Source organism: Anneissia japonica, unplaced genomic scaffold (genome assembly GCF_011630105.1).
Source record: "Anneissia japonica isolate Jap-2015-1 unplaced genomic scaffold, ASM1163010v1 scaffold1889_len2455224_cov183, whole genome shotgun sequence".
In the NCBI taxonomy this organism is placed as follows: domain Eukaryota; kingdom Metazoa; phylum Echinodermata; class Crinoidea; order Comatulida; family Comatulidae; genus Anneissia; species Anneissia japonica.
Window position 1 is genome coordinate 851595 of NW_022752980.1, and position 23465 is coordinate 875059.

General features: G+C 32.0%; 1 protein-coding gene across 3 annotated transcripts in view; it reads left to right on the top strand.

Moving 5' to 3' along the window:
- LOC117122570 overlaps positions 1 to 23465 on the top strand; it is a 113133-nt gene that overhangs the window by 48446 nt on the left and 41222 nt on the right. For all 3 annotated transcript variants that reach the window (XM_033268184.1, XM_033268182.1, XM_033268183.1), the window contains 2 exons: positions 13416 to 13594; positions 21076 to 21197. In XM_033268184.1, coding sequence (XP_033124075.1) covers positions 13416 to 13594; positions 21076 to 21197 — 301 coding nt within the window. The remainder of the gene's footprint in view (positions 1 to 13415; positions 13595 to 21075; positions 21198 to 23465) is intronic.

Consider the following 23465-nt stretch of genomic DNA (forward strand, 5'->3'; position numbering starts at 1 on the left):
GCATTGCCCTTCATCACCACCTGATGAAGGGTGATGCCCGAAAACGTTTGTGTTTTTTACCATTAAAAGTTACGGCTACTCTACACTTTTGCTTTATGCGTTTTATTACTATTTTATTGAAGCCGATGAAGCCACCTACTCATTTGATTTTATATATATATATATATATATATATATAAATATATATAATATTGTATTTGCATAATTATAGAAACATAAAAGCGAAGTTGCACAATCAAAAACATACTTAAGTACAGTACTTTTAAAGAATCAAAATCTTGAATTGAGAAGTAGATTTAAAGAGAGGGAAAAATGCTACCCCAAGGTGTGTTGTAATCCTTGATGTGGGTTGACCTCCTGACCTTCCTACTAAAAGGTATGTTGTGAGTCACTGCATCCCTGTCACCAAGGCATGTTGAATATTTAAAACTCTGAACATTGTGGAGAACAGGTTGTTGGAAAGTGCAAGGTATATTTAATCTTTAAACAAGAAACAAAGTAAGATAAACTTTCTAAACAATAAGAAACTTATCCAGCAGAAACTGTATCTAAAATTCATTGCTTTTACAATTAACTTTATTCCTGGAAGTGCTGCTCCCCCATCTTAAAATCATTTGGAATAATGTGGTTAGAATTGAGCAGGTTTGACCAAAACAATGCACTGACTGTTAAGAAACAACACTGTTCTCATTGTGGTTCTAGTATTAAGTTGTTATAAACTGCCTAGGTTGACAATAAAGCAACCCAAAACAAATAAATCATAGCGAATTATATATGTGGATGCTATTATACCCCCCCATGTTTGTTTCTGAACAGAAATTATGAGACAATGTCTTTAAGTGGAGATTTTGAACTTTGAAACTTTTTATAATTTCAATCAATTAGTTTTTTTTTAAATTTTCATTTGGTGTAATTACTGTAGTCCATTGGTGATACTAGTACCAGGATGAACAATAAAAAAATGCATTATTCTTCCCAATGTAAATTTAAAGTTTTTGAAGTGATGGGGATCGATGGTTAAAGTGAGGGGGAACGATGATTAAGTGAGGGGAACTCGCTCACAAAATTAGGTACAGTAATATAAAGTGATTTTTAACTACTTGAGCATAATTATTTTGTTTAAACATTTTCGATTAATGGAGGGCAAACTGGGATGGGGGAATCGCAATCTTTTTTTCTGGGAAGAGGAGGGGGTTAAAGCTTGTGCCACGCCTAGATATTTCACTGATTTTAATTAACAAATTTGTAGGTTCCTATCAGAATAATTTCTCTAATAATATTATTTGAAATTTGATTTTTGTTTTATTGAATTATAAAACAATTTTATATTTAAAATATCTATAGGCCTTATATAATTAAATATATGTAAATACAAATTTATTTAAAAGCCAAAGGTCAATACATTATAGGCGTTCAGAGAAGTAATAGAAATAAACTGTACACAGAGTGGTAGTTAAATCAAATTGAAGACTAGAGTACTCTAGATTAATAACAGGAAGTTTATGTTTATTATTGAAATTATATTGCCTTGCATGTTAACTTAGGAAACTGAAATTAATAGTACATCTTTAAATTAAACCTTAATATGATTATTACACAAGAAAGGATAATAAACATGTTTATATTTTTTTAGTTGCTATGTGTGACAAACGAGACATTGTGGTTTTTCTGTGTTGAATAAGACAGGTTTGGTTGCCATTTTCGATCGATTTGGCGGATGTAATTTTGGTATGAGGATTTGGATCTAAACCAAGAATTAACAAAGGGTTTGGGGATTAGGTCGTGGATTACAAGCTGTGAGCAAGAGAGGAAGTGGAAGAATACAATAGCATTTCGTAATGAATGTAAAAAGTATTAAGGAATGGATGGAAAAATTGCATCATACTTTGTCCACACTATTAAATTTGGTTTGACAAAAAAAATGTTGATTTTCCATATATAGTCATAATAAGCCTATATATGGTCATAATGTGATGTCATCATGACTATATTTAGGTATGGCACATGTTTTTTTGTCAAATACAATTTCATAGCCTGGAGAAGGCTTGAAATCAATGGAAGGATGTGAGAGGAAAAAAGGGATGAAAGTGGATAAGTGGTTTTACTAGAGAAAGAATTGAGAAAGAAGGAGGGAGGCTTGATGTAATGTGAAAGGTCAGAGAAAATAGAGGTATATTTCAGAAGTATGCAAGCATACAGTAAAATGCATGGGAAAGTTAAGAACACTAAAATAGAAATTACAATATTTGTAATGGAAAGAGAAAATAAGTGAAGTTACTGTTGACAAGACTACTGGTGCTAGGAAAGGGATATGCAAGATGGTGAAATGATGTAAAATAGTCAAGAAAAATGATTTTAGAGAAAGATGTGATAAAACAGGAAAATATATATTAAGCCCTATTAAAATGGGCATTAAGGATCGGAATATGGATGGAAGTACTGGGAAAGGGCTGTAATAGGATAAAAGGATATAAAATTATAGGAAAAAAGTATATGCAAGTGGATATAAGGATATAATAGGACAGAGGAGAATGTGAGGATGCTGGAGAAGGCATGGAAGAGGAAGGATAGATTCTAAAGAATGGAGAAACAGGCTAGTGAAGAGTTGTAAGTTAAGAAGATGAATAGATGTAATATATGTATAGGAGGAAGGAATATGGGTGGATATGGGTGGACATGAAAGGATATGCAGCTATTGGTGAAAGTGTGGAAGAGTAATTGTGAGCTTTGATAAGGATGAAGGGATGACTCAGAATATAGGCCAGAAGAAAATGAGTGAACTTTGGACAATGATCTGAAGGTAAAATGGTAGGGATGTGGGAGAACAAAGGGCAGGGGTGGATCTAGCCCCACGAGAAAGAGGGGGCATGAATGTGCTAAATGAGAGAGTCAGGGAAGAGCCTCTAATATTGATACAAGGGGCTAATCTCCCAAAAATCTCTAGCACCTTTACATTATTAATTAGATGTTTGTATTTGATTGATTTTTACTATTTGGCTTGGTAATTTTCTAATAAACATTTTATTTAGAAAGTATGCCCCTCTAAATCTGCCACTGGAGGAAATATGTGATTTAGAATGAGAAAGAACACGTTTTATATTTTAAAGTTCGAGTTCTGTTTATTGCAATTGCTCTTTATAAAGTTCAAAGTTATTTGATATTTAGACTAATAAAAACTTGAAAATTAAACACGACAGTTTCACTGGCTATCAGCTATCATTATCAAAATAATGGAATGCGGAATTAGTCTACCTATCTCCAGCTTGCCGAATGGTGGCAGCGTGTCAGCAAATGAGTTCATAGGTTTTAAGCTTTTATTAGTATAAATATCAAAGAATATTCAGTTATTTTTGTTCTTGTTAGTAAAAATATTAGTGATTTAGGTGTTATTATGTTTGATATGATTAATTGCTAAACACAATTGAATCTCATTCCAACAGTTACACAATAGCAATGGTATTTTTTTTCAAATTACTAATTGAAATCTTTGAAGTTTTTTTTTTACTATAGATATCAAAGAATGCTCAATTATTTTTGTTCTTGTTACTAAAATTATTAGTGATTTAGGTGTTATTATTAAAGGTGTACAACTGTATTTATGTTTGATAATAATTAATTGCTCACAATTGGATTTCATTTCAACAATCACTCAATATAGAAATTGGTGTTTTTGTTCAATCATAGAGAAAATAGAACACACTCTATGGTTCAATTAACTTATTAAGATGCTGATGTGTTTAATTGGGTACTGACTCATTAAAAAAAAAGGTAATAATCTGAAAGTCATAGATTAGTGGTAGTGTGATTGTGTAATTGACGAAGAATGATTCATTGATGAGTGAATAAGTGTGATTGAGCAAATGTTTATTAGAGTGAGAGATTGACCTAAATTGAAGAGTGAGAGAACTATATTCAAGAATCATGAGAGATTAATCTAAGTCTCCAAGATTAACTATTATTATTGTTGTTATTAATTTTTTAAAAATTTTCTTAAGCCCAAGGATATATGCCAAAGAGTGAACTCAATCACTATATTAGTGGCGCATCCCTTCACAAGGCAAACAAGAATACAAGATGCTCTACATAGACTAATTCTCATTATGTATGATTCTTAGTGGAGTTGTTTTGGTCGTGAGAAATAATCCTGTTACTGCTACAGGAATTGAACCCAGGACCCAGGGATTGCAAGGCAAGCATCACCAAGTTCTTCAATTCCACTCCCTAAGCTATTCAACTCCACTTCCCAATTTATTCAATTCCACTCCCCAAGCTGTTCAACTCCACTCCAATTATTATTTAATTATTGAGAGTGAGAGACTAATCTATAGCCATAATGGGAGACTAATCTATCAATCGCATAAAGACCCAGTACGTCTATATTTTGTGTTCAGTAAATATAACCTCCATCTTCCAATGAATGTGAGAGGGAGCTATTCGCATGTTTGTATGCTTGATTGACTGATACAGTATGCAATGTTGTGTTGTTTTTAAATACTGTAATAGAATATATAAGTGATAAATTAATTTCTGATTGGTTGGTTTTCAGTGTTTTTTTTTATAAGAATGCGAGTGAACGATTGATTTTATGCATGATTGGGTGATTGATTTGTGACTGTGTTTGAGATATTGAGAGTGATTTTGATTGAATAAATGATCTATTTGAGGGAGTTATCTAATAATGGGTGATTAAGCGTGAAATTGATACATGACTGATTTTATGCAGACCTGCCAAGTGTCTCGCATTTAGAGTAAAAGTTGCCCCACAATCCTGCCCACATTTGTAAAAGTGTAGCCGCAGACATTTCTTTACTGAATAGGCTCATGCATACGGCAAATAGAGGAATCAGTTTTTTACAAATTAAATTGTACTGCAGGTCTGGGACTGGGATTTCTATGTTCTTTATCAGCTTTGGTTTTTAATTAGAATAATAAAGATAAAAGACATTTGGTAAGTTGGGACCACAGAAAAGGGGTCTTTAATTGGAGGTGATCTTTAATTGGAAGGGTCTTTAATTAGAGAGGGAACCATATTTGAAAACGATTGCGTAGAACAGTAATTTGTCCAGTTGGTTTGATGTGAATGTGAATTTACGTCCATCTAGTGGTAACATAATCTTACAATTTTCTTACCTCAGCCCCAACAATGGTGGGGTTGAGATGGTGTGGACCTCCCCTATATAATATCCTGCATTTATTTACATACATACATAATATATAGTGCTATTTCATGAAGATAAGAGCACTCAAAGCATGGACTGCAAAAGCTCATACAGTAACTGTCTTCTCCCCTAAGGGTCTCTTCGTGTCTGAGCTGGCCAGTAAACCGGTACCAGCTGCTGTTCTTGTCTGTCCAGGACACCGTCTGTATGGACCAGTACACCGGGTTACCCCCCTACTAGGTTCTTTGTAGTGCACAAGAGCCAATTGTGTACACTGGGCCTACGGTTTATAGTTCTTATCCGAGAAGACTTGTTCCACCTCCAGAACCATAGACGCGCATCGCTGCGCCCCCGGCCTTAACTGTTCGGCCATTCGACTTGCCATTAAACAAACTTAGCAGGTCTACTTATATGAGAGGTTGATTGATAAATGAGTGAGTGATTAAGTACTGTACATGAGTATGTATGATAATGCAAGTGATTGACTGTCTGATGTGTTATTGATTGATTGATAGAATGTGAGTGATAGAATAAGTGGGAGCCTGATTGAAGGCGAGTAAATGATAGACTCTGATTTGTGAGCGATTAAGAGGCTCATTAATTGCTAAGTATTTGATTGACCCATTCAGCAGGTGAGTGTGGAGCATGACAGGTGTAGAGTGACTAACCAATGGGAACCCGGATGTTATTCGGTCATCAAACAATCCCATTTATTATTCCATGTAACATAAACTACATTGTAAAATATCATATTGCTTCATACTGCCACCTAAATCAAATTTAAACTTTAAAAACAAATAATATCAATTGCTACTTTCGAGTCCCCTGACCTCATCAAATTTTGGAGCCTCATAAAAAATATTACTGTTTGCTATTTTTCGAAAGCAATCATTTTTTCATGAAAAATAAGAATAATGACAATCTGAAAGATATTGTTAAGGAAGAGGTGGAAACATAAATTGCACTGACAAACATCATTACAAAGATTCATTTTTTATTATTTTGAATTAGTGCTATATAAATATTTGTTAATATTATTATTAAAAAAAACCAATTTTTATTATTTACTAATTTACCACTACCATAGGATAGTAACCAGCAAATAATAAATACTGTCAATAATTAAAAATTCCTGACTTGAAACTAACAATTAATTTTGGTTGGCCTGTTAGTTTGTTTATTGCAATAATACAATAAGCTGTTAATTTTAAACTTAATATTAAAAGATTCTTATGGAGATAGGATTAATAATTCCTACATTTGGTATTTACATGTTACCCTGAATATTTGGCAGAAAATTTAAAGAACTTTTGTAGCAACAAAATCTGCAAATCATTAAATAATTTTTTTTTTTTCAATATGTTACCTTACTGAAATTTGATAACTTATATGTAGTCCTTGATTAATTGAAATGTTAATATAAATTTTTAAGGTTTTTTTCTGCTTGTAATTTGAATGACATTATATATTAAATGTAGTTGATACTAGAGCTTCGCAGTCATACAGAACTAGTAACAGCTTGTCTGTTCCATTGCGTGTTTCACGTATCACTTTTGATTGTCATTCTATACTTTCTATCATTGCTACAGCTGTATGAAAGGTGTTAACAGTCAATTAATTTCATATTCGTCCTTGCTCTGCTTTGGTTTGTAAGCTTAAGTTTAAATCTTCTCAGTCATATTTCTCTATTTATACCTAATAATTACTTAATTATAATTAATAATAAATTTGAAAGAATGCTTTATTTGGACTTATTTAACTCCCACATTTAATATCCTAGTTTAATAAGAGGTTAACTACATAAGGCGAATCCTGAATCCTGTCTCTTATACACATCTGGTGTAGAGTGACTAACCAATGGGAACCCGGATGTTATTCGGTCATCAAACAATCCCATTTATTATTCCATGTAACATAAACTACATTGTAAAGGGGGGGGGGACGAGTACTTTTTGGAAGGGGTGAGCCGCAACCCCCCTCCCACGCGCACCTCTCTAGATAAGCCACTGACTATAACAAGGTCGAATTTTATTGTTTTAATGCCAGAATGCACTGTATAACAAGGTGCTACTTTTAATAATTATTTCATGTTTAGATTACGGTCTTGTCAAATCCGACCTAACAAGAACTATATTATTAAATTGCGCATATTTCATTCTGAATTCACGGTTTACAGTGTGTTAACAATCAGTCGCGTTTTGTGGTAAAAAGGGGGGGGGGTTTAATTATGACTGTAATCGTAAATGTAATTGAATTTATAACTGTGGCCTATGCTGTAGTAGGCCCTGTTTGTAAATGGCCTTCATCACAACAATGTAGGTCCTAACATCATTACATAGCTTATGTGGTATATAGTAAGAGTAAGATGACTAGACAAGATTTTGCACTTTAAATACAGATGGGTAGCATGCAGACCTTTTTTTTTTATTATTATTATTATTCAAAGGCCAACAGTGATTAAAGTCACCCTTTACAGGATTGAATAATAAAATCTAAATATATATTTGTGAATATAAAAAGTTATGAAAAGTAATGAGGAAATTTTTAATTTTAATTACCAGTTTAATTAGATACAAAATATTACGTCACATTTTTTTTTCATTTATTTGGTCCAAATCAGTAGCGTGTCTACAAGTCTTGAAATGAATTGGGGGCTGATGGGTGCCGCAAACATGAAGTGGGAGGGCTCGATGATCAATTAAGGGGCGCTAATTCGCAAAATATGGTGATTTTAGGTAATTAACTACTTGACTCTGATTTTTTTTTTTTTTTGGGTAGGGGGCGACAGGGGAGTGAGCAATATTTTTGGGGGGCGTGCGCCTACCACCAGCGCATCCCCTAGATACGCCACTGGTCCAATTATCAGTAGCGTCTTTACAGTTGGAGTCTTAAAGAGAAGGAGAGTGAAGGGAGGCTCGATAGTCGATGATTAAATGAGGGGTTGCTAGCTCACACATAAGGTGATAGGCCTAAGATCGATTCTTAAGAATGATTTTCTACTTCAAATATTTTCAAAGAGTGGAGAGACTCTGGAAAGCATGGATACTCAATACCGTAGCCAGGATTTTTAAACAGTGCAGGACAACATCAAGGTGGACCCACATTACTCGTAAATCCAAATAATGCGCACCCATTTTCTATAAGGCCCCATAAAAAATTATAAGTTTATCACCCCTCCCTCGTCACTTTTGGGGGAACTTCTGATTTTTTTTTTCTTCAAGCAACATATATTTCAAAAAGGTCGCTTTTCCATCCTTTTTTACTTGGAAAGCTCAAATATGTTTACTGGTACATTAAAAACAGATTTTGTTAATATAAATTTTATTCCATTCTTATGATTTTTTTTACATATGTGTCCCTAACCATTGAATTACTTGAGGACATCGGTAAAATGGGGGCGGGATTAGCACAAAAAAAAAAAAAAAAAAAAAACCTCCCTCCTCAGTTTTTATTCTTTGATAGGGTGATAAACTAATACTTTTTTTTATGGGGCCTAACATGCAGTCTGCATTTATTTACTGTAAAAGGTCATGACAGTGCTCAGTAGGCCCATTCAAAACAGACTATAGAGGGAACTATAAACATTTTTTAGCCATTTGAGTTTGAAGAATACAGTACAATAATAAAGTGCAATGATAATGTTTTTTGTGCTGAACTGAAGTAGGTTTTGCAAAATAGCAGCTCCAATTTACATAGATTTTAAAAAGATATATTGAATCTTCAGCCTAGAAGATATTTTATAGCAACAACAGATGCATAATATCTGTCTTATACATATGCAGTGATATGTGCTGATATAGTGACTCCTACATACTGTAACCATGGCAATTTCCAGAAGAGCTGTAATATTATGGTTACGATGCTCCTCTATCAATCTCAGGGACTAATTATATTTTGGAGGCTTTGTTGAGTTGTCTTCAGTTTTGAGTAAAAAAAATACTGATACCTCAAAGGATTTGAACCTACAGTAGGACCCTTGGAATGGAAGGCAAACATCTTAACCACCAGTCTACAGCTTCTCACTTTGCACTCTACTGCTACATTAGTACGTTCATAATTGTTGTACTGAGCGAGCTGATGTAATTTTCAGGCTTGCTTTTGTGATCATAATGCAATTGTCATGGTTAATCAATGAATAATGAAACAGCTATGAGAATTAAAGTACTGCTTGCATGTAAATTAATTTAGAATAACTACTAAAAAATACATAATGCTGTGTGAAAATTTGAAAAACAAATTTTCTGAATGACAAGCTTAATAGTAATTGCAGTGTCTGACAATTGTAGCCAAATTGAGATTTTTTCACAATACTGCTTATTATTATCTTATGGTTCATCAATTATATTTCAATTCAACATTTATTTACTTCCTTTTTTAATGGAGATAAATAATACAAAGGTTTTTAAATAAATTGAAAAAGCACAAAATTGATAATTGACAATTGCATATTGTAGCATTTTTAGTACTTACTCTCACTGTGTTTTTTATTCCTGATGATGACTAAATAAAGTCGAAACATTGAGTAATATGGCCTCACTTTCTCTATTTGGAGTCACCTTTGTTTTATTGAGATTTTTAAGCAAGAAAGTACAAGGAGAAAGTGTGAAAAAGAACTGGGCATTTGTATAGAGTTTCCAACTGTTCATTATAAGGAGTCTTCCATTTACCAAAGTACTGTACATTTGATTAGGCATACATTTTTATCAATTTATATTTGCATTTAAATTTAAAAGTTTAAACGTTCTTATGTCTTTTTTTTTTTTTTTTTGAAGGAGAGAAGCTCGTACGTGGTTGTCAACTGGATGGATGACATTGTTATTTGCAATGGATATTTGCGAGAAAATTCATGTGTATGGACTTGTCCCGGAAAACTATTGCAAGTAAGTTGATTTCAAAAATAATTTCACCAATTTGTCCAATTTTTGTTTTATAAAGGTTGTTGTATTGGATTTATATAATGGTAATAGCATAAAGAATATTTACGTAATAGTATACAGTATTGGTTTCTTCATCATGTTTGCTCGTATGTCAAATTTGTGATGATATATGACAATTTATTTTCACAGAGATGATAGCATTCTTCAACATTCTAGGAAATTGTCATCATCAGTTTAGTTCCCTTTTGATAACTGTCATTTTAAGCAAATGTAACCAAAGTCTCCATTTTCTTCTTGTTAAATATTACAGTAGGTTTTTTTTTTGTGCGTGTCTTAAATTGTAGGGTAGTATAGTATGTTGTAAAAGTCATATCTCTTTATATAGATTATATAGTTTATAGGGTTCATGAAGATGGCCACAATTTTAGATAGTTCCCCATATATAAGTCTACCTCAAGCCTACCACAAGTATACAACTGTTCCTGTTACAATTTTCTTGAAAAAAATTTATATTCTTCCTTTGCATTTGCAAGTTATTAAGTAAAAACAAAATACAGTATTGGTTTCTTGTTCTAGTCCTTTTTTTTTTTGCTACAAAATATATATTTTTTAATTAACATAGTCACATATTCCATTTAATCACAATTTTTCATTAAAAAGAAAAAAATGAAAAAATGGATCTATGGATTTGTAAATTATGATGAAATTGCATATTTTTCTATCTTGGCAGTGTTAGATCAGTTTCCATCTCAAGTGATGGTACTACTAGAATAAAGTAACGACGTAAAATCTGAAAATGACGGCCATTTGATAACAATAAGTGCAAACTCGAGATTTGTATACATCAGCTCATTAAAAAGACACTTTCAATCGTATACTTACTGAACTTCTCAAGTAATTTTTACTTTGTAAGGTTGTCGGTACTGTTGGCCAGAAAGGTCTGAAAGTACATCAAGTGTTTACAGAATTAATTGTGGTTTATGGATGAAAAAAGAAAACTTAAAGAGTTTAATGTACTGTACTGTTATTGCTTAATGTACTGTTAATGGACATCGTTTGGTGATATAAAGAGATAATTTTTTACGTGTTGCCTTTGAAACAATGTTTTAATTTCTGTTGTTATTTAACAACTAATGTAATTATCACTAATTCTAGCATTGCGTCCTTAATTGATTTTTGACTGTTAGAATCTAAAAAATAATTTACAAAGGAATTTTTCTGATTTTGTATTTAACAAATTTTCAAACCCAAAAAATGTAATACTACTAGTCAGAAATGGGTATGATTTCTATGGCAATTGCTGTAATTATTAATAAATGAATTAATTATCTTCATTAATTAAATCATTATTTGACAGGTATAAGCTTTAGATTAAATTAGGGAAAGTATAAAATAATTTAGTGTAAATTTATATAATGGAGTTAAGATTGAAACCCATAGAGGGCGATATACATATTGTTTTGCATTTTATGGAGATAATTATGAAAGTAATAAAGTATTAGGGAACATACACTACTGTATTAAATGTGGAACACAGGCTGTTATTTACTTATGTTTGTGTGTTTATATGACACAATTTAAATATCTTCCTCTGTGATAAAATCAGAAGGACAAACATCAAAAATAAATAGAAAAATTATGGTATATAAAATGATCATATAACTTTACATGGAAAAATGATTGACCTGTTTTCTTATTACAAAAATCTTTTAAACTAAATACCAGGCCAATTTAATGTCTCTGCAAACAATATGGAAACGGGAGTGACTTCTAAATAACCACTAGACCACTGAGCTTGCATTTAGTGACTAGTATTGAATCTGGTCTGCAAATAGCAGTGGGCACTGCAATGCTATTGCAAGTTCGGTGGTGTAGTGGTTACGACACCAGGCTAGTTAACTTGAAGTTGTGGGTTCAATTCCCATCCGAATCATTTGCGATTTTTTAATTTTTTTTTTTATTTGGGAGGTTCTAAGTTATTAAGTACCATAACATGTCAAGTAGGGCAAAACATCACTCCTATGGAATTTGCTGAAGCAAAACATTGAAATAATATATTATTCCTATTTTACATATTTGTTTAATTAAGTTTGCACCTTCTTATTTATGAAGACACCAATTGTCATTGAGTGCCACCAATCTAAATGTGTAAGTTCAAATAAATTAAAATAAATACATAGAAGTGGTAGGATTTATAACACACCTACATAGATCCTTGTCATTGATTGGTAGATTTTGTATCATGTGACATTGGTTATTTACACCATTTTATCACTCATCATGAAGTTTAGCTCCACCATGGTTTTTTTAGTTCCATACGTTTCGCTCCATTGCATGGCTCAACCTATTACAATCATTTGGTTAAAAAGACACTGGACTTACAGAAAAAAAGTAGATTTTTTTCATAAAATACCAAATGACAAGCGTCTGTTTTAGGTATGTTATAAAACAAATAATAAATGTTTTTTAAAGGATATTTTCATTTGCTGAAAAATTGACTGTTGCATTTAACTCGTCTCCGTTGAATGGAAGAGTCAAACTCATGAAAATATTCATCCCATTGCATTCATAAACATTCATTATTTTTATAAATTAAAAAAAAATTGTTTGTATCAGAATTTATGACCTACTTAAAACAATAACAACTAGGCCAATCAGATATTGATATTTCATTAAGTCTGTTATAGCACAGACTATATCACCTTTGAGTTCTAGGAAATTATAAACTATATATGTTATCGAAAGTGAATGTGACAAGTAATGCATCTACAAAAACATTATAAACTAAACTGTAAACTGTGCTAACAAGCAAAAAAATTAGTTGCGATTTTATTACTACTGTATGAATTCAAAATTAACTGCGGTTATTATTTCCTGAATTGTTGACAAATTTCCTATTAGTCTTTGGAGTGTAGAACTTTAGAGATGCCTAAAACTAAATGGTATATGTAAGTATTTTCTCTTTGAGTTGGCTACGTGTATGTGGTTGAATGGGGCATTCAATTGTATGTATGGGGGTTTAGATGGGCATGGATTTCAATAAATAGGACAGGAATGCATTGTGCTGCAGACAATAAGGATTCTTAAGTAAACCTCAGGTAACAAGAGGTCTTTAAGACAGCTTGCTAGATCCCTGAACCGTTGATTCTTGTTTACTTAAGACTATTGTAAACCTCACATCAGTATTTTAAACACAGTCGCACCATGCTTCACTTCACTGCACTGTTCTGTCGTGGTTTGGAGTAAACTTAAAAAAAAAAATACACCAAAATGAATCGGTCATTGTTTAAATGTTGATTTGAAACAGATTTTAACTTTTGCTCACCACAATATATTAGCCAAATGTGGTTGGTTAACATATTCTATATTTAATGTACAGACTCTTGGCTGAAGCCTACACTCTGGTCTTGGAAGACAGTGAACAACGATGGGAGAAACTTTCTGAGAATTTATTGGATGTTGTCGTGAACTGTGTGAGTAATGGCGTGCCAACATGTTATCGTGTTATTGCGTCTGAGATGGATCATGTTTGGATGGATGTCAGTGTCTCTATACCAGGTAAGATAATTATACTAAGAAGATAAATACTGTAGGCCAATTTAAAAAATAAACATGTTTCCCAACCTCTTCAACTATTTCTTGGGTAATACATTCATGTACAGCCTACAGTATTAATTAGGGTGTTGTGACATCCCTGGCATGTTTTTCTCACATAACTCACTCAATTTGTAAATAATTTTTTTCCTTGGTGTCAAGAACATTTGCATTATAACATAATAAATCTAACGTATTACTGAAGTGGTGTTCTTCTTCACCTGAAATTAGCAGTTACCATAGTGACATTACTATAATGTATAATACATCTAACTTATTACTGAAGGGATGTTCTTCTTGACCTGAAATTAGCAGTAGTGATATTATCATTTAAACAAATATAGTAAATGATTATTAAGTAATAAATGGATTTACAGTTGGTGACATTAACAAAATATAATGGTCATACTAATGATTGTTTATATTAATAATAAAGCCATTAATTTTTTTTTTTGTTCTAGTATGACATAGAAAAATGGTAGCCAATGGCTAAAATATGTATGCATTACACAATATAAAAAGGAAATGAATTAATATTATTATTAAATTACAGAAATAGACAGTCAACACCAGCCCTATATATACAGTAGAACAAGCTATAAATGATAACAAATTGTTAATTATTAACAGTTTTGATAATAAAAACAATGTTACTAATTAATAAAACCCAAGAAATTCCATGTTTATTAAACCATTTTCAACTTTGTATGGACAATCTTTATTCTTTTTCTGATGAAACTAATTTGTGAAAGTAAGGTGAACCTCTCATTTATATCATAATGTGTTTATTTGCATGGGTGAAACTTTTGTATGTGAAATTTTGAACGTAAAATGAGGAGTTGGCCTATACTTCTCAGGGACTAGAGTAATAATAGGTAGTTTTTGCCGTACGACGTTAACATTAACATTAACGGATAACGTCACAATTTATTCATCTTACGTTGCCGAGTACGTTAATTTCAGGATATTACGTGCTCAACGTACGTGGGTTTGCATATGCGTATTTCGATTTGTTTACAAAAGGGGCGGAGCAAGCATGTAGTATGTAGTGTACTGACGTTTAAGTTAAGGTTAACGTCGTGCAGCGAAAACTACCTAATGATAGTAATTAATAGAAACAGGCAAGTATCTTAGAGACTATTAGATTCTGTACTGTGTCATCTCAGTTATTAATGACATCACTAAAAGTCATCTGCGCATGCGAAAATGTTAAGTTCTCCTTGTCGCGTGGACTCTAGGACATAATTTGACCAAATCTACGTATGCAGAGAACCTACGACACCCAGTAGGATGGTCAAGTAATTCCGTTCCAGCGTCATATCGTAGAGCAAATCAAAAGTTCCCTATTAGCAAGGTCGTAGGCTGGTTTCGGTCTGGTTGGTGGGGGGAGGGGGGTGCGAAAAATGAGAAATTTGCTGAATTCAATCCCAATAATGTGGTACTTCCTATTACCTCCCACCCCCACCAGCCTACATGTTTACGGAATACTGGAAGTTGTACTGTAGGTATGTAAATTGTGTGCTTTTAAAAATGTGCTTTTTAAAATGTGCTTTTTAAAATCGTGGTCAAAGTTAAATTGTAAGATTTTTACATATTGATCTAAGTACATGTTTCTCTATGGAGACTGCGTAGGAATATTTGCCTGAATTGTACAGTAAAGCAACCCTGGATAAGGAGTTACGTGTCTAGCGGAGCGTATCACAAAGGCTTTGCGGTGTTCACTGCGCTGGAGCCAAACATGCGTAAAATCAGTCAGATTCACCTTTCCCATGAGAGATTCAGCGATAGAATATGTTAATCAAAGTAATCTCTATTTCGGTGATTTAATTGGTTATTAAGATGACAATTCATAAGCCATCAAAAATATGTCGGTGAGGATGGGTGAGCGCATAGCCAGCAGCGTATCCATGGCTATCGGACACCTCATAGGAACGCAAATTTTCCATTGCTTTTGTCAGCGATAATTGAATATGAAATAAATATGCCAACCACAAATACAATGGTTGAAATGTTTTCTCAAAAATAAATATCAGGGGTTCTAAATATTCGCAAGTCACGGGAGTCTCACGGAAATCAAGATTGCTTCCTACTCTCCCGCAAGTAAGCAGGAATCTCACAGAAACCAACCCATCTCCTGCAAATTCATTATATCTGCATGTTTTTACTATTTTTTACCCCTTTCCTATCAATTGTCTCATGGAAATCAGTGTCGATGTGTAACATCATCAGAAATATAAGATTAGATGAGATAAGGAAGTTTGTTTAACCAAAAACCTCCCGTAATTGACATCTTCTAACGTGGGAAACCTATAGAAATTTGTATCATAAACAATTGCAAACTACAGTATTTCCCATTGAATAGGCAATAAAATTGCTAATAAAAGTTGTTGGTGATATCACCCAGTTCCATTCAAAACTGGTAGAACTGAGATTCCAGTAAAGTTTATTGAGTCAAGCTTTTATGCATACAGTACAATCTTCAGGTAAATTACAGTACAATAATATAATACAGTAATTATAATATTATAAACATCACCATTATTTATTATTGTGACAATGCATTATAAATGATATTCCTTATTCTTCAGTTTTCTCAATAAACCAATGGATCTACTCAACAATAGATATTGATTTTCAAATGTAAACAATAGTTCTGCTTATTCTCATATTTTGTGATGATGGTTAAAATAAACCACAAATCACATGCACATGTGCTATTTTCTATGAAGCTACAGTACTCATTCATTGGTGGTCACACTTGGATAAAAATATCAAAAGTACTCAAAAAAACGGTAATGTCGCTCAGTTTAATTGAACCATTAACCTTTTCCGATAATGCTAAATCAAGAAGCGTACACAAAATGAAACCATATAGAATGTACGAAGCGAAACCAATAGCTGAAAGCCTCCGGGCCTGAGAATTAATGTGTATATTTTGTGTTCATTTGATATTGGAGTTCAGTGGATGTGGTGTTACATTTGCATTTTCACTGGTGTAGGGAAAAATATTAATATTTTGAAGGTAAGATATTTCGGAAATATCTCAATACAATAGGGCCTACTGTAATATGTAATTATAAATATAGTATTGATTATTATATGAGAATATGTGAGGCAAGGTCGCTTGAAACATGTTCTTAAAATGTTAGGTGTATCCAAATACAATATTTAAAGAGTCTTAAATTATTGTTGGGAGCATAAAATCTGAAAATATAGTAGTTATTTTTATATCCTGAAATTACAGTACTGCATCACATGTCCAGAATAATAATATAAATAGTATTCCTTGGCAGAATACATAAAATGCTGACCTTTATTGTGATGCATGAGAGGGTGTGGTAAATTTAAAATATTAAATAATTACAATAGATGCTTAAATACACAATAGAAAAACAAAAATGAAGTTTACCAAATAATTTTAGAACCAACTGTGAACCAAAAAAGTTAATAATTGTAACCAATAAGTTATAAGACAGATATTTATAGACCGTATAAGCAAATATTTAAAATTTTATGGTGTTCTTATAATTTCATTTTTATATGCAGAAATCAGACATTTGGAGAACCATCTAGGCTACAGTACATTATTATTTGATTTTTAGTGGATCAGAAATTATAACGTTATCTCAATTGCTAAAATGACAATTTAGTAACATTATCCTAAAAATGCAATTTCAAATGTGAGATAATTGCAGAAGAAAATATGTTCTTGATCTTTTAAATTAAATTATATAATTAGTTTATAATTATATTTCAATTCAGACAAATTAGAAATATATTTAGATTTTTGTTTAATGTAAGAGTGGACTGCTGTATAGCATTGACTAGAATTGAGAAGTTGGTTGTAACATTGAAATAGAATCACAACATATGGACTGTGTAGTGATTGAATAAAACATTAACCTGATTTGAAAATAAAGTGTTTACTATGTCAAAGGTCATTGCCCAACGTGTTAAATTGAGAAATGATTCTGACCTCAATTCGACAATAATTGCATCGCAAATGTTCTTTAAGTTAACCTCCATCAATTCTAATTAATACACCTTTAGGCACATTATGCACCGTAAATTGATTTTACGAAAGAAAAATATGACACTTTTCTCCGTTGATCACAAGGTTGGGCGATTACACGTGTGCGCTTTGTCCAGCTTTCACGCAGCATGTTTAATGCGTTCACATCCAACTTCACTTGATTTGGTTCATGAGATCACTTGAGTAGAAATGCACTGTTTTAGTCGTCGTTTTGAAGTTGTGATTTTCGGTTTGGATCAATCGAGATCAGCATGCTGAAATTAAACCTAAGTAGCACTTCTTATGTGTAATGTTCTTATGCAGTACAAAGTAGCCAGATCTGCAGAGTGTTACGTAAGTAAGGAGCTGTTAAGATTTGTATGGTTGTTTTTTTTTCATAGATACTTTTTTCTCTAAAGAAATTTTATCTAGTAAATATTTCAATTTAAATTTAAAAAAAAATTTTTTAAGAAAGTTATTAGAGCTTTGATTTGAGAATTAAAACAAGAAAATTTTGTAATTTTAAAGTTGTTTTGCATTTGAAGTAAACATATGATTACAAAAAAGTAATGCAGGTTTTAGTATCCTTTCCATGTTCTCTTTCCCATTCTCCTTTTTCCTTTCCAGTATCGTCCCTCTCCATAAACCTTATCCTTCGAATGCCCCAAATATGTTCTGATTATTTATCTCCCAGGGTATTACTGGTGGTAGTGGTAGATACCATAATTTTACTAATAGCGAAACAGGTAAATCAAGGTAGAGTAGAGTAACAGATGTGTTATTCCACACGTCACACAAACGTCAGTGACTCGTTCAACACATGCACACCTCACTATAGATTCCCATTGCTCCCGCCTCCTGTATTCATATGTAAATTACTTCTTTGTTAAAATGGAGATTGATTTTAATCAAATAAAGTAAGTATTGGATTGCTCCAGTCCAGTTTTTTTTTAGATTTCATCAAATCCTCTCACCATGTCTGCTGTGACAGTACATTTGATACTAATGGTACTTTGGCTATACATCTGAATAATAAATAGTTCCTATTCACGTAGGTATTACCTAGTATACTTACTGTTACTCTGCTATTAGGTGTAATTACTCCTAGAAATATACCAGTTTTGAATTATGGCATATTGATTATTTAGGAACAAGCTCTTTTGATTTTTTTTACCAGAGTTGCTAACAACATTATCATCAGTAACTATTCTTGCATTTTTTAACTATTTTTTGTCATGATTTATAAACTACATTTTAGCAATTTATGAGTGATAGTTTATGAACATGATAATTTGTAAATTCTCTGAAATTAGTTATTTTTGTGCTGTCTTGTTTTGAACAGCTGCAGTACTATTTGAGGAGACTTAATTAATAATCATCATTTTAATCTATTCTTAATCTATATTTAACCTGAAAGGCATAAACATTTAGATTTTTTCTAGTTTATTTTGAAAAGGATTAACTAAATCAATGTTTGATTAGCATAGAAAGAAACAAAAGTAAAAAGTGAATTTTAATTCATTAACTTTTTTGACGACTTAAATTAAATTCAGCTTCAGTCAGTTATTGCTTTTTCAATTGAAAATTAGTTTTTTGAGCAAAAAGATGTTGTTTTAATTTCTGTCGCATTGAAAATTTACAATAACTTATTGAAACTTTCAATAAAATTTTGTATTTTTATTATAGGTAATACCATAGATGATAATCACTTATTTATAAATACTTTTATACATACTGATAGAATTTACACAATTCTTGGTAATTAAACAAAATATATAAGAATTGCACATTTTTTGTTCTGATTACAAATAACTTAACATTGTGTTTATACTTTGAATCCAGGTTGAATTATTTCAAAATTACGATGAAATTGATTGTGTGCATTGTAACTATGTAAATAATTCTCTTCCTGATTTTCATACCATTGGTCACTGATTAATAAATGATTAGCTTTAAAAAGGTTCCTAATGCAATTTATAAAATTAAAAGTACAGATTTTTGACGTACAGTAGTTAGCTGCAGTTTCCTCATGTTAGGAGCAAAACCTCACTTTGACTGAGAAAACATGTTTTTATTTGATTCACTATTTGTGGATTTCAAGCACCATTTTGTCGTGTTTTTATATATTGTTGTTGGTTATTGGCAGTGAAATTTGCAGATCAAGTTTGGCAGTTTTACTAGGCCAAGTGGTGGATGCTCCAAAACTAACATACAGCCAATCGGAGTTGCTTGGTCTACTTTATACTGATTTTGATAAAACTAGCCCATAGCCTATTCTTGAGGTAAACCACAGAGAAGGGTAAACCAAGATCATTGGAGCTGTGATTTATCGGAATTATATTCTTATCAATTTCTTGCCATGAAAGAGTAATAGGGTAGAATATGACTTGCATCTTGTACTTAATTACACTTAAATTGTTATATATTGTGGCAGATTGTCTGTGAGTGAGTTGAATTTTATCATTGTTTTTTAAACTTTGTCATTTCTGTATATATATTTTTTATTTTTTTACCACTCAAACATTTTGTCAAAAAGTGGAACAATTTAGTGATTAGATGGGACAGCGGGACACAATTAACGAAAGCGAGACAATTCCACCAAAAGTGGGACATGTCATGTATCGAGGTCCATGTATTATTCACATTTTGTGTAAAAAAATAAAATTTTGTGTTCAAGAGGGGATTCTTATTACCCAATTCATTATTTAAACAAATATCTGAAACAAAATACCATTAAAAAGTTTTAACATTTGGAAACCCGGTTTTGAAGAGCAGAAAAAAGGTTATCTATGATAATTATTATATTACACATTTTTTCCATCACATTTCACCCTTGCTGTACCTGTCAGTTCAACAACTCCAACATCTTTGTTATACATTTTATCTTTAAGTGCCTGAATGCACTTTGTTGTGTCTGCTCCTAGCTAAATCCTCAGTGGTTGCCTGCTAACATTTAGTGCTCATTCATGTTGAAACCATCAAACAAATTTCTAAAACATATGTAAAGATTTCAGATAATGGGAATCTAACCCAAACAACAACATTCCTAAACTCTAAAACCAGGACATACTGGCATTCTTCAATCAACCCTCAGAAAGATAAAACCAACATTTTATCTTTAAAGTCATACATGAAAGCCCCCCTACTGTAGAATCAGTTGGAAACCAATCCTTTATAGTTAACAGTACACATTATTTGGGTCACTTTAGACTATAGGTAGTTTGTGTTGATTCATTCATTATGTTCTGAAATAACCATTTGACAATACGTATTGTCTGAAATCATTCAAAAGGTGTGAAGAACAATTTACATCATTTTCAACGCATTATTCCCTTTGCTTTAATTGGTGATTTACGCACCGTTGAATCAGAATGACTTCTGAAAATGCTTTTATTTCTGTAATTATTCTGATAATGTTATTCTTTGCCACCAGGTACGCAGATAGAGAAGAAAAGCGATTGTTTTGTGCAGTGGCGGGACATTAGCGTCGGTGGTGCTTGGGGTTTGAACTTCGTGTCACCTGAAGAAGCTGAACATTTTCTAACACTTTGCAAGGTAAGTTACAGAACTCAAAGTTTAAGATCTGTCCACACTATCAAATTTTCTATGACAAAAAAACTGTTGTATGCCCATATATAGTCCTGATGTGCCTATATATGGTCATGATGTGCCTATATATGGTCATGATATGATGTCATCATGACCATATTTAGGCATGTCATATGTTTTTGTCAAATATAATTTGATAGCCTGGGCAGAATGTTGTAAATCGTCAAATTAATTTGCCGGCCTTATTCATGCAGTCTCTGAAGAGTATACTGTAAGTAAAGTAGTATCCCTGAAAGGTTTGAATGCTTATTACTACTACAATATGGAACCATCCGTAGGGAGCCTAGTACTATGTCTTCATTCAATGCATTTGTTTCAATGTTTTATGCTTAATGATATGAAGCGTATAGGCCTTGGCAAGATATGCTATGTGCAGTATAAGACTAATATATTATTATTATTAAGACCTGTCCAGACTATCAAATTATATTTGACAAAAACATGTGACATACCTAAATATGGTCATTGATGACATCACATCATTACCATATATAGGCACATCATGACTATATATGGGCATACAACTGGTGTTTTTTTTTTGTCAAAGAAAATTATTTGATAAACTAGAAAGAGCTTTAGTGCGAGGCTTGAGAGTAGAAGTGTTTTAGTTGTAAATAAACTGCTGATCACAAGTGAAGGATTGAACCAGGAATCTTATCTACCAAACCACAACTCTACTCCATTATTGAACATACTGTAGGCCTACCTTTTGTCTTGTGAGGACATCAAGCAAAACAGATTTTTTTTTACCCAAAGACAATAACATTTTAAATTTCAGGGTTAGTCAACAATTTAAAAAAAAAAAACCCAATTACAATAATAGGCATAGGAATGATTTTAGGGATTACTATCAACCATCACTATCAAACTTATAAATATAATCTTAAAAAGGGACCTTTATCATCCAAGTTTTTAGGTACAGTAACCTCCTTGGTTTAAAAAAAAGGAGGTAACCTCCTTGGTTTAAAAAAAAGGAGGTAACCTCCTTGGTTTAAAAAAAATGGTGAAACAATCATAGCCTCTCTCTCTTTATTTGGTTATATTCACTTAATTTTAATTTTTTTTTTTAATTGTGAGGAGTAGCGTAAACACAATGCTTTTGTTTTTTGCTACACTGACTTCATTTTACTACTAATAATAATAATGAAAATATAGATTGGCTATTTGTGATGTGATCTACGTGAACTGAACACATATACTGTATTCAGTACACGCAACTGCTATGTGTCATTAGCACACACGATTGCTACGTGTGAACAGATGCCAGTATGCTTGTTTCCTATGGGAATATTTGAGATCTAACTTATTACAGTATTTCGCTCAAACTAATAAATAAATTAGAACTAGCAAGCAATATATTCACAGATTAGAACTATGTCATAGGGACCTTATGCACACAAGCTTTGTTGATGGAGGCATATACAGTAATATATTTTTTTTCAGTTAAAACTCTTTTATTTTTTCTTTGTTACTGCATTCATTTCAGTAAAACTTCCTTATCGTTTTGGACAAATAAAATGTGTATTGAATAATGATCAATAATAAAAAGTAATTATAAAATAATAATAATTATAATTGCCATAGTGTTATTACCTTGTGGCTTAATGAAATTTGTCTTCTTGTTTACAAATTTATTAAAGTCATTATAATTGCTAGAATTAATGAATGAAAATAGTAATATTAAAAATTATTCAAGTGTACAGTATTATGTGCAGTTACTTACCTTGTTTGTTTATAATTTTTTTTTTCAAATTAATTAAAATTAATCTTAAAAATGAAGATCATTTTTAAGTTAAAATCATTTCAAATCCAACTTAAACAAACATTTATCAACTTCAACATAACATAATTAAATTTGGTTTTGAGATGAGCAGTTTTCAGCCACCATGCAAAATATAATTATTTCCCCCGTGCTGACAAGCCTAGTATTGATTACAATGCCTTATGAACACCACACATCAAATAGTATCACAGAATGCCATGGGAGCTAGAGTATCAAAATATAATACAACAATAACACCATATGTTAATCAGGCCCTAATAGATTTAGATGTACCGTTCCAGACTGATATATGAATGATTATAATCAATGATATGATTCATATTTTGAAACACCCAGCATCCACTTATAATTGTACACTAGTATAGTGTAATGTGAGTTATATTATAATAATTGTATTGATAGTATGTTCAGGGAGGTGTATGTTGGAGCAC